Source organism: Magallana gigas, chromosome 2 (assembly GCF_963853765.1).
Source record: "Magallana gigas chromosome 2, xbMagGiga1.1, whole genome shotgun sequence".
Taxonomy (NCBI): Eukaryota; Metazoa; Mollusca; class Bivalvia; order Ostreida; family Ostreidae; genus Magallana; species Magallana gigas.
Genome location: NC_088854.1, coordinates 10505228 through 10518617, shown reverse-complemented (window position 1 = coordinate 10518617; position 13390 = coordinate 10505228). Strand labels below are relative to the sequence as shown.

Sequence of the window (13390 nt, the reverse complement as noted above, 5' to 3'; positions counted from 1 at the left end):
AAATTGAGCATTTCTTACTGTAACACAAGGGCCTAAACAACCGATTTTATTTGAAATTCACACCCCGTAGAAGATTTTGTTGTTTACGACGATGAATACTACATCGTATTTGATCTGCTGAAAATTTTCCGGGCAGTTCAGACGGTCCGATCTATTATAAATGGGTCATTGTTTTGAGGCAGTAGAACATTTCAGAGGAAATGTGGGCTAATTTTGTATGCATCATTAAAAACAAAATAAGCGTGCTGCTGGCTACAAAACCCCTTTGTTTGTCATTTTTCGTCTAAACACGCTGATTTAATACCTAAAACACAGGTATAACATTTTTTAACATAGCAAACCCGTTTTCCTGCAGGTTGCACTACAGTATTAAATTTTACTATATATTCTTACCAAAATTGCACAACTTTAGATACAGATTATAAATTCAAACCGAACTTCTGGAAAAAATCCTCTTGACATCTTTTTAAACAACGCTTCATTTACAATTTTCTAGCAAAATACACACGTGCATCCAGCAAGGCGTGAGACTTTGTTTACCTCGAAGTTACACATGTGCTTGAAAATCAAGCCCGGGCCTTTTCACCCCCCTCCGGAAACAACACGCATCAAAAATTCAAATGACCTCGCATTATTACAAAAATGGGATAGTTAGGCCTCTTACACATTGTTTTTCAGCTCATAAAAAAAATCAGCTCCTGTCGCGTGCGGAAACGCCCCGAATTCAAAGGAAAATTCGGGAATTATTTTGGCTCAGCCATGTTTTGACGTGAACCTTCAGTGAAATACTGTTATGACACCTGCAATATAACTCATTTTTTGTTATCGCAAAATCAACATTAATAAATTGATTAATACTTATTGTGTTGTGTGACTAAAAAAAAATTATGAAGATATCTACTCATTTCAGAAAGTTATGAGCGATTTTTTAACACCACAGTATACACGGTGGCCACTGGTTTATGAAAATATGATCAAAGTTATACTGTATGCATTTACACGGTGTTTTGATATTCAGTGATTTTTTGGTTTTAACTTGACAAGTGATGTATGAAAATGTATAAAATGACGCAAATTAATTAATATCATGTGGACCCTAGAAATTATGTCAGCAAAAAATTCAATGACCCTGCCTCTGGGGGGTGGGGTAGAGAAAACGTCATTATTTCAAACAATTTATGAAAATGGTGAGAACCTTTGTCCAAAATAGCATGGTCTTGTTCTAATCTAACTAACATGAGTGATACATCTCAGCTGTTTACCGCTTTCGTACCAATATTTCTCAATTTTGGACATAAATTGAGCATTTCTTACTGTAACACAAGGGCCTAAACAACCGATTTTATTTGAAATTCACACCCCGTAGAAGATTTTGTTGTTTACGACGATGAATACTACATCGTATTTGATCTGCTGAAAATTTTCCGGGCAGTTCAGACGGTCCGATCTATTATAAATGGGTCATTGTTTTGAGGCAGTAGAACATTTCAGAGGAAATGTGGGCTAATTTTGTATGCATCATTAAAAACAAAATAAGCGTGCTGCTGGCTACAAAACCCCTTTGTTTGTCATTTTTCGTCTAAACACGCTGATTTAATACCTAAAACACAGGTATAACATTTTTTAACATAGCAAACCCGTTTTCCTGCAGGTTGCACTACAGTATTAAATTTTACTATATATTCTTACCAAAATTGCACAACTTTAGATACAGATTATAAATTCAAACCGAACTTCTGGAAAAAATCCTCTTGACATCTTTTTAAACAACGCTTCATTTACAATTTTCTAGCAAAATACACACGTGCATCCAGCAAGGCGTGAGACTTTGTTTACCTCGAAGTTACACATGTGCTTGAAAATCAAGCCCGGGCCTTTTCACCCCCCTCCGGAAACAACACGCATCAAAAATTCAAATGACCTCGCATTATTACAAAAATGGGATAGTTAGGCCTCTTACACATTGTTTTTCAGCTCATAAAAAAAATCAGCTCCTGTCGCGTGCGGAAACGCCCCGAATTCAAAGGAAAATTCGGGAATTATTTTGGCTCAGCCATGTTTTGACGTGAACCTTCAGTGAAATACTGTTATGACACCTGCAGGTAGACTTCTGATGAATAACTTTTCTTATTCAAAATGTTGGTGTTGAATTTTCAATTTTGTCAGTACTACCAGGGTTTCAGCTATGAATGCATGAATAATCAATGTATCATGGATGCCATTGCTAAAACCATTATTTTGAAGATAACATCTTAATTATAGGATAAAAGAATTGGGTTCATGACCAGTATTGATAAGTTATACATGTATGTTGTATTCCACCCGCTAACTTGAAATTTATGGTTTTATATGCAAAGGACTTAACCATCATATTGAACAACAATTGGAACAGGAAAGTTAGAGCTTGTTTGGAATAAATACACAGTTGGTTTATGGCTCAGCCATTTGAATAAGATACATTTTTATTCGTAATACATTCAATTTTAGATCATTTGACAAAGGATGCAAAGAAACGAAGATTATCCAAGCCAAAATCTCTATTTCCCTTGTGTGGTCGTCACGAAAATCGTGGAAGGGAATTGGTTTTGGAAGACATAGTTGTACTGGCCCAAATCATTTATGGTAAGTTGTATGAGATGTATTAAAAATGTAGAAAAAAAATTGAATTAATTCTCTTTATTTATTTATCTGATCTGTCCCTTTTGAATGTATCAATTAAGTTAGATTTGCAAAACTTATTTCCCTAGGAATCCATAGAATAGAAATATATTTGATTACAATTCAACCTAATACTCTAGAGTTTAAAAAAAAGAAAAAAAGAAATAGACGCTTCTGTATATTTTCAGGAAATAGATTAGCAGATTTGAACGCTTCAAATTTTTTAATATTGCGGGATACTGTGAACCAAGAAAATTTCGCAAGATTTGCAAGAGCCTCATTGTAACAAAAGTTTATCACCGCTAACCAGCTTTTTTTGTATATTTGTTATAACAACAAGAAATTTAATTGCAAAATCAGTTTATCGCCTGAAAAATTGCAAAATAATGTCGCGAATAAAAGTTTGTTTACAGTAATTGATTTTTCAAGAAATAACTGATTTATGAGCAACACAAATGATTAATCTTGTTTTTTTAAAATCCTTTTTATTCTAAACCATTGTTTGGGGTTATATTTTGGTTTTTGTCAATTACTGAGTTCTCGTTTGTTTAAGCTATCATCAGTGGTGATTTACCTCAGCTGTTGTTTAATTGATTGGATTTTATCAGATCTGTTTTGAAGGTTGTTAAAAAGAAATTTCCTGCATTTAAGAACACTTTTATAACAATCAACACTGGTACACAACACATGCAGATTGTAATTTGATTTAGATAAAGAGTTTTTTTTTATGTGCCATGCAAATTGTCAAAAAAGTGTCACATTTACTAGTTACACTATTCATTACACAAACTGTATGTAGGGTGTCTGCAACACTTATAAATGTGATTACAGTTGTAAAAATAATGTCAGTTTCGTATTATTTACAGTTATATCATTAATAAGGACCAACACACAATTTGTCAGACAGTGTCAGCCAATGTAAATACAATTAATATCAATAAGTAATCAGCATTATTGATTACTGTAATCACTGCTTTAGCATAAGTGTATAAGAGGATTTAATCAATGCTGGTAAATAAGTTGTCACTGTCATTAGCAATATTGTCAGTATTCAGGTGGATAATGTGTAGAGTAAGTGTGTTGTCACTGTTGTTTTCAAAATTGTCAGATAGTTGTCAGCAACATAAGTAATTGTAATCTGAGTCATTACACACATTGTCAGTAGTTGTCAGCAACATAAGTAATTGTGTCCTGAGTCATTACACACATTGTCAGTAGATGTCACCAACATAAGTAATTGTAATCTGAGTCATTACACACATTCTCAGTAGAGGTCAGCAACATTGGCTCCTGACATCACTGTCATTTTGTAACTAGGATGTATCCTACACTGAATACTGCAGTCATTTTGTCATTAGACATCTTGTCAGTGGTGACACTTACACTGTTGAGCATTGAATCCTTATTTTTTTTAAGATATGGTCTCATAATGCAATAATGGTGTGTGCATACAAAGTGAGGTGTTAGTGCATAATGAAATTTTGTGATTTTAAATTAATGCTTATATTTACATTTTTTAAATTAACATTTCTTGCCTTGTCTACAAATAGGAGTTATACCTTGAAATTACTGTATTATCCTATGGGAAAGCTGAAACTATTAATGCAGAAACTACTGTAGCAGCCACAAGTGTGTTCTTTGGTTTTTGCCTGTGAATTTGCCCTTTAACAGCATTCAATGTTTGTGACATCACAATAAATCTTATCATTTAACCTTTAAGAACACTGGTTGTGATATGGGGTTATATCTGTATCTGCGGTAACTTTCCAAACACTTTACATGCCAAAAAATAAGGAATGTAAATATTAATACTTGTCTCCAATGCAACCCATCAGTGGTGAAACCAACACTAATATTTGTAATCCTTGTCTTAATACACAATTTACTTGTGGTGAACTAACACTAGTCAATGTATTCCTTGTCTCTAGTGTACCTGTCAGTGTTGACACCAACACTAGGTAATTGTAATCCTTGTCAGGAGTACACAACCTATCTGTGGTGGCATCAACACTAGTAACTGCAATCTTTGTATCATTACACATGTCAGTGGTGGCACCAACACTAGTAAATGTAATCATTGTATCATTACACAACATGTCTATGGTGGCACCAACACCAGTAACTGTAATCTTTGTATCATTACACAACATGTCTGTGGTGGCATTAACACTAGTAAATGTAATCTTTGTATCATTACACAACATGTCTGTGGTGACACCAACTCTAGTAACTCTAATCTTTGTCAGGAGTATACAAACTGGCTGTGGTGGCTCCAATACTAGTAACTGTAATCTTTGTGTCATTACACAACCTGTCTATGGTGGCATTAACACTAGTAAATGTAATCTTTGTATCATTACACAACATGTCTGTGGTGACACCAACTCTAGTAACTGTAATCTTTGTATCATTACACAACATGTCTGTGGTGACATCAACTCTAGTAACTGTAATCTTTGTATCATTACACAACATGTCTGTGGTGACACCAACTCTAGTAACTGTAATCTTTGTATCATTACACAACATGTCTGTGGTGACACCACAGGAGTCAGGAGTATACAAACTGGCTGTGGTGGCTCCAATACTAGTAACTGTAATCTTTGTGTCATTACACAACCTGTCTATGGTGGCATTAACACTAGTAAATGTAATCTTTGTATCATTACACAACATGTTGGTGGTGACACCAACTCTAGTAACTGTAATCTTTGTCAGGAGTACACAACCTGGCTGAAGAGGCATCAACACTAGTAACTACAATCATTGTATCATTACACAACATGTCAGTGGTGACACCACCACTAGTAATTGTAATCGTTCTATCACAACACATTTCAGTGGTGGCACCAGCACTAGTAACTGTAATCTTCGATCATTACACAACATGTCAGTGGTGGCACCAACACTAGTAAGTGTAATCTTTGTATCATTACACAACATGTCAGTGGTGACACCAACACTAGTAACTGTAATCTTTGTTAGGAGTATACAACCTGGCTGTGGTGGCTCCAATACTAGTAACTTTAATCTTTGTATCATTACAGATGTCAGTGGTGGCACCAGCACTTATAACTGTAATCTTTGTAACATTACACAATATGTCAGTGATGACACCAACACCAGTAACTGTAATCTTTGTATCATTACACAACATGAACACTAGTAAGTGTAATCTTTGTCAGGAGTACACAACCTGTCTGTGGTGGCACCAACACCAGTAACTGTAATATTTTTATCATTACACAATATGTCAGTGGTGACACCAACACTAGTAACTGTAATCTTTGTATCAATACACAATATGTCAGTGGTTGCACCAACACTAGTAACTATAATCTTTGTATCAATACACAATATGTCAGAGGTTGCACCAACACTAGTAGCTATAATCTTTGTATCATTACACATGTCAGTGGTGGCACCAACACTAGTAACTGTAATCTTTGGATCATTACACAACCTGTCTATGGTGACACCAACACTAGTAAATGTAATCTTTGTATCATTACACAACATGTTGGTGGTGACACCAACTCTAGTAACTGTAATCTTTGTCAGCAGTACACAACCTGGCTGTAGTGGCATCAACACTAGTAACTACAATCATTGTATCATTACACAACATGTCAGTGGTGACACTGAAACAAGTAACTGTAATTGTTGTATCATAACACATTTCAGTGGTGGCACCGGCACTAGTAACTGTAATCTTTGTATCATTACACAACATGTCAGTGGTGACACCAACACTAGTAAATGTAATTGTTGTATTATAACACATTTCAGTGGTGGCATCAGCACTAGTAACTGTAATCTTTGTATCATTACACAACATGTCAGTGGTGACACCAACACTAGTAACTGTAATCTTTGTTAGGAGAATACAACCTGGCTGTGGTGGCTCCAATACTAGTAACTGTAAACTTTGTGTCATTACAGATGTCAGTGGTGGCACCAGCACTTTTAACTGTAATCTTTGTATCATTACACAACATGTCAGTGGTGACACCAACACTAGTAAGTGTAATCTTTGTCAGGAGTACACAACCTGTCTGTGGTGGCACCAACACCAGTAACTGTAATCTTTTTATCATTACACAATATGTCAGTGGTGACACCAACACTAGAAACTGTAATCTTTGTATCAATACACAATATGTCAGTGGTTGCACCAACACTAGTAACTATAATCTTTGTATCAATACACAATATGTCAGTGGTTGCACCAACACTAGTAGCTATAATCTTCGTATCATTACACATGTCAGTGGTTGCACCAACACTAGTAACTGTAATCTTTGTATAATTACACAACATGTGTATGGTGGCACCAACATTAGGAAATGTAATCTTTGTATCATTACACATGTTGGTGGTGACACCAGCACTAGTAACTGTTATCTTTGTCAGGGGTAAACAACCTGTCTGTGGTTTCACCAACACTAGTAACTGTAATCTTTTTATCATTACACAATATGTCAGTGGTGACACCAACACTAGTAACTGTAATCTATGTATCAATACACAATATGACAGTGGTTGCACCAACACTAGTAACTGTAATCTTTGTATCATTACACAGTATGTCAGTGGTGGCACCAACAATAGTAACTGTAATCTTCGTATCATTGAACAACATGGTGCTGGTGACACCAGCACTAGTAACTGTTATTTTTGTCAGGGGTACACAACCTGTCTGTGGTGGCACAACACCAGTAACTGTTATCTTTTTATCATTACACAATATGTCAGTGGTGACACCAACACTAGTAACTGTAATCTTTGTATCATTACACAACATGTCAGTGGTGACACCAGCACTGATAACTGTAATCTTTGTATCATCACACAACATGTCAGTGGTGGCACCAACACTAGTAACTGTTATCTTTGTCAGGGGTACACAACCTGTCTGTGGCAACACCAACACTAGTAACTATAATCTTTGTATCATCACACAACATGTCAGTGGTGACACCAACACTAGTAACTGTTATTTTTGTCAGGGGTACACAACCTGTCTGTGGTGGCACAACACCAGTAACTGTAATCTTTGTATCATTACACAACATGTCAGTGGTGACACCAGCACTGATAACTGTAATCTTTGTATCATCACACAACATGTCAGTGGTGGCACCAACACTAGTAACTGTTATCTTTGTCAGGGGTACACAACCTGTCTGTGGCAACACCAACACTAGTAACTATAATCTTTGTATCATCACACAACATGTCAGTGGTGACACCAACACTAGTAACTGTTATTTTTGTCAGGGGTACACAACCTGTCTGTGGTGGCACAACACCAGTAACTGTAATCTTTGTATCATTACACAATATGTCAGTGGTGACACCATCAATTGTAACTATAATCTTTGTATCATTACACAATATGTCAGTGGTGACACCAGTACTTGGAACTGTAATCTTTTTCTTATTACACAATATGACAGTGGTGACACCAGCACTTGTAAAAGTAATCTTTGTATCATTGCACAATATGTCATTGGTGACACCAGTACTTGGAACTGTAATCTTTTTCTTATTACACAATATGACAGTGGTGACACCAGCACTTGTAACTGTAAACTTTGTCTTGTTGAAGAACATGTCAGCAGTGGCACCAACACCAGTGGTTTCACCAACACTAGTAACTGTAATCTTTGTATCATTACACAACATGTCAGTGGTGACACCAGCACTTGTAACTGTAAACTTTGTCTTGTTGCACAATATGCCATTGGTGACACCAACACTAGTAACTGTTATCTTTGTCAGGGGTACACAACCTGTCTGTGGTGGCACAAACACATAACTTTAATCCTTGTTTTGGGTCCACAACCAGAGTGTCAGCAGCATTGCTGATTACTTTAATCAATGTTGTTACACAGACTTTAAATAGATTAAGATTCATTGACCCCCTTTTTAGAATAATGTTCTATCAAAATGTTAATAACAATGTATAGTACTATTGTATATATTTTAAACAATCTCAAAGGTGACATCATATCTTTGGTGGGTGTATATATATGTGTTTTGAGTCAATGCTATAAGTATTGGTTTCATAGGAAAATTTGTTCCAGTTTTGTCATGATACTTAATATATAACCTTTACTGTAGATAAAAAGAAAAACCAAGGAAATCTACATATGATAGCATACATGATTATTGCTTTTTAGTCAAACAAAAGATTATGAACCTTGACCCTAGCAATTAACACAAGGTCACTGCTGTTATTGTCAGAAGCCATTCAAGTATGATTGGTACAGATTTTTAAGTAGAATACCAACCAATCATTAAGAACCAGACAAGATTTGAACACAATATTAATGAGAAGCAGTATTTAAGGAGTTTGATATCAAGGATCCTTTGTCTTCTCCGTACAACTATTATGATACAAGTACACATGATCAGCAAGTGTGTCAGAAACCTGATCAAAGATACTCTAATAGGTTCTGTTTTTTATTTTCCAGATATTTGATATAGCTGTAGTAGAAAGTATGTCAACTTGCCCACACACAGTTATAGTTCAAAATTTATGGTCGTGTACTTTAGGTCTCCATTTGTTGGTTTATTATCGTGTAAGTTCTTAGATGTTGAATGGAGTGAGCTGATCTGCTCTGCTCTCTGATTGGCTGGTATTGAGTTCTATAATGTTACTCCTTGGAAATAAAATCATACTGTAGGTGTTCAGTGATATCAAATTATAACAAATTAAAGTAAAAATTCTGCTAGATATACTGATAACTATTCCTCTGAAAGGTTGCAAGGATGACATCTTGTTGGAATGTAGCAGAAAGTATCTGTTGAATGCACTGTGCATTTACTGGAAACGTAGAGGGTTGATATTTTAGTATGTTTTATTACATGTTGAAATCATGCATCATAAAATGTTCATCTGGACACCTTTTAAAATTCATTTAGTGCCACTGATCTCTGGTGATGTAGCATCCAGATAAATGAATTATTTTACATCATTTAAAAGATGGTTCCTAGCATGCTTTACTCTGGGTTCTAAAGTCCAGTTTGTTGGAAGCTGGGTAATTAAGGCCCTACTGTATGTGAATGATACAAGTTAGGAAGTCAAAGATTCAGATTTAGCTAATTTTTGCCCTTGTTTTTAGATAAATATTGAATGTTATAAAAAAAAATATTGACATTGAACAAAAAACTATTCTGGAGAAAAATGATAAACAATGATGTTCGCAAAATATTTACGTATTAATCAAAGCTGTCAGGGTCTGTCAAAAAAAAATAGAAACCACATCTCTTGTAGCTGATTGATAACAGTTCTGAAGAGCAAAGGGGGGTTGCATCCTCGTGCTGGAATAAAGTATTTAGTTAGCCCACACACAGAGTGATTGAGACAATTAACCCTGAATGTCTTCATACAAAGGACTGCAAACCCTTCTCTGGTAGCAGCTTATATAAAAAACCTTTTGAAAAGGAAATCTTTTTATCTTGCACCCAGTGTCATAGGGCATGATCAGCAACACATGATAAATATTGCAGTAGGTTTTCGTTTCATGTGTGTACTGAGAACCATGCTAATAGGTTTAATTGTCCTGTGGCTATTAATTTTTTAAAAGAACTAGCAAATTTACAGATTTTTTTGCATTTATACTGCTCTTTCACTTTTTTTGGTCTCAATTTTTAGTTCCATCATAATATTTTTCTGCATACACTTTGCTGCAGTATTTTTATGATTTAAGTTCCATGTTCCTTTACACAAAAATGTATCAGAAACATGGTTTACGAGTGGTAGTTGCATCCCTAGATATCTCTAATACTGTGGAATCATTGAATTTGATGGGGGCCAATTTTCATGAATTGCTTAAATTTTACCGGTTTGTTGGGACGTGATTTCGTGCATTCTCTTATTCCTACCAAAGGAAATATGACTTAATAACCCTAATTTATTAATTTGTGGAGGGTGTTAATTCGTGGCAAAGAGGTACCCACAAATTCCACGAAAATTGAGCCACCACAATATCTAATGACTCCACAGTATCCTATAATTTAGAAAATATGTCTTACATGTTTTATAGGTTATAGGATTATGTGTGAACAATGACTTCCTGTAAAAGTAATGTCTATAATAAAGTAACCCTGACAATGGTTTAAACTTTACCATCTGCCATCTCATTGCAGAAACAGGTTTCAGTGGCTGCAAAAATAACCGTTTTTCACTTCCTCATTTGATGTGAAGGAGAAATTAACTTATTGGCATGCTAGCTGTATTGAATGGGTGACTGGGCTCAAATAAACACAACTAAAAGACAACAGATGCAAATTGTTTTTAAAAAAAATTGGGGATTAAGTGGGGATGTTTCGGTGGGAGAATTAGATGAGTATTAATTTATTAGACCTTTCTGTCATTTTTTTCTTCCATGAGTTCATTTTCAACCAGTCAAATTTTGTGGTAATTTTTTTTTAGAAACATTTGAAATTGACCCTAGAGAATTGAATATTACTCATGATTTAATCTGTTTTAATATTGTTTGATAAAAAAGAAGAAGGGGTTGGGGTAGGGTCAAATGGGGTAAAAATTGGGGTAAAAAAAATTCTGTATGTTCAAATTAAGTAAAAAGTATTCAGAATAGAACTTTTGATTTTACAAAACCTTTTATGTTTGATTCAGTTTACATCAATATCTATACTTACCTGCATCAACTTTTTTTTGCATTTTCCCCGAGCTGCCTACGATCATGCCTGAACTTTTGAGACCACCCCTGTGGTATCATCTAGTGTTTACCCATAATGCACAAGCATACTTCCGTTTCAGTTTTGTTCGGGCATTCGAGAAGAAAAGCCGCGTGTTTTTCTTCGATTAAAATTTCTTAAGCCTGCGGTCTTAAAATGTCTGATTCATTTAAAATTTGCGTAAAATGTAATAGAGAAATGACCGTTTAGTCGTGTGTTCTTCTCCTCATCGCTCCGTTTTCACCAAGACAGTCATGGTTTCCAGACCTACTACATCTATTGGTCGACATTCCAAGGGAACTTCCAATAATAAGAGACATGTTGACTCAAAGAAGAGGGCAGTTCATTCATCCAAGTCCAGAAAGTCTGCATCTGGCGGTTTGGAAAATTTCAAACAACAAAGAACAGAGAATAGATTTTCTGAGAAAGCTAAGTCATTTATCTTCAACTCACGAAGACAGTCAACAAGAAAAATGTATGATGCTAGAATACGAATCTACAAGGAATGGTGTGCCAAGAACCAAAAGGATTCAGTTGAGGCCACTGTAGCTGATTTAGCAGACTTCTTCATCTATTTGCATGAAGAACGTAGTTGTAAGCCAAATACTTTAATGGGTTATAGGTCAGCGATAGCATCTATGCATAAGGGTTGGAGCAATAGTTCTGTCAGTAACAACACTGATCTGTCAAAGTTAATAAAAGGAATATACAATTCTGAACCTAATGTACGACCATTACTTCCAAATTGGGATTTGCCGACTGTTCTTTGGAAGTTGTGTGACTCCCCATTTGAACCGATGAATTCATGCGATATGAAGTACCTTACATGGAAGACAGTGTTCCTTGTGGCTCTGGCAACAGCATCAAGAGTAAGCGAAATTCAAGCTCTTTCAATTGGAGAGTCACATTTACGTCTTGAGCAGAATGGAATACGTTTATTACCAAATATACAGTTTTTAGCCAAAACTCAGAGATTAGGAAAGCCATGGAAACCAATATTCATACCAGAGTTTAATAGCTTTGCAACAGACAGTAGAGACTTGCTTTTGTGTCCTTGTAGAGCACTTAAAATGTACCTAAAAAGGACAGAGTCTTCTCGTGGTGATGAAAAGTGTTTATTCTTGACTTACAAATCGGACTCGCAAAAACCAGCATCCAAGAATTCAATTTCAAGATGGATTGTGTCACTAGTAAAGTTTGTGTATGAACATAACAGTGAGACCTTATCTCATGTGCGTGCACATGATACAAGACGATTGGCAACTTCATGGGCCCTTTTCAATGGTGCAACTCTAGAAGAAATTCTACAGACAGCTCATTGGGCAACAGAAAACACCTTTACTTCATTCTATATGAGAGATGTTCCTCAAGGAGAAGCTCGCTTTGCCAAGTCATCAGTTCTTGATACATCGAGATGGGCAAAAGAAAAAGAACAAAAATAGAATATCTTTTTGGGTGAGTGTATTCTTTATTTTACTATTATATGATAGTGATTGTAATCCCGCCCAATATTTCTGCTACAAATTCTGCAAAAAGTTGATGCAGGTAAGTATAGATATTGATGTAAACTGGAGGTTTTTAAAGGTAAAACCCCTGTTTACGAGATATCTATACTTACCTGCATCACCCACCCCTGTTAATTGGGTCCTAGTTGTGTAGGCCCTCACAAAACTGAAACGGAAGTATGCTTGTGCATTATGGGTAAACACTAGATGATACCACAGGGGTGGTCTCAAAAGTTCAGGCATGATCGTAGGCAGCTCGGGGAAAATGCAAAAAAAAGTTGATGCAGGTAAGTATAGATATCTCGTAAACAGGGGTTTTACCTTTAAAAACCTCCATATTCTTATTACTGACAGTTGTAGAGAAAGTAAGGGCTTTTGAGAATAGACTGTAGGATTAGATTTAGAGATTTATTTGATTAGATATATTCACAAAGTGCTTTATGGTTCATCATAAAGCTCACTTATGCTTCTACTCAAGGATTTTTTTTCATCTTAAAGTGCATCTAGCTTTGTTACCA

At 35.6% G+C, this 13390-nt stretch overlaps 1 protein-coding gene across 2 annotated transcripts in view; it reads left to right on the top strand.

Annotated features, from left to right (window-relative positions):
- The window catches only part of LOC105327757 (gem-associated protein 5), a 67456-nt gene that overhangs the window by 17940 nt on the left and 36126 nt on the right, over window positions 1-13390 (top strand). For both annotated transcript variants that reach the window (XM_066074967.1, XM_066074966.1), the window contains exon 17: window positions 2488-2622. In XM_066074967.1, coding sequence (XP_065931039.1) covers window positions 2488-2622 — 135 coding nt within the window. The remainder of the gene's footprint in view (window positions 1-2487; window positions 2623-13390) is intronic.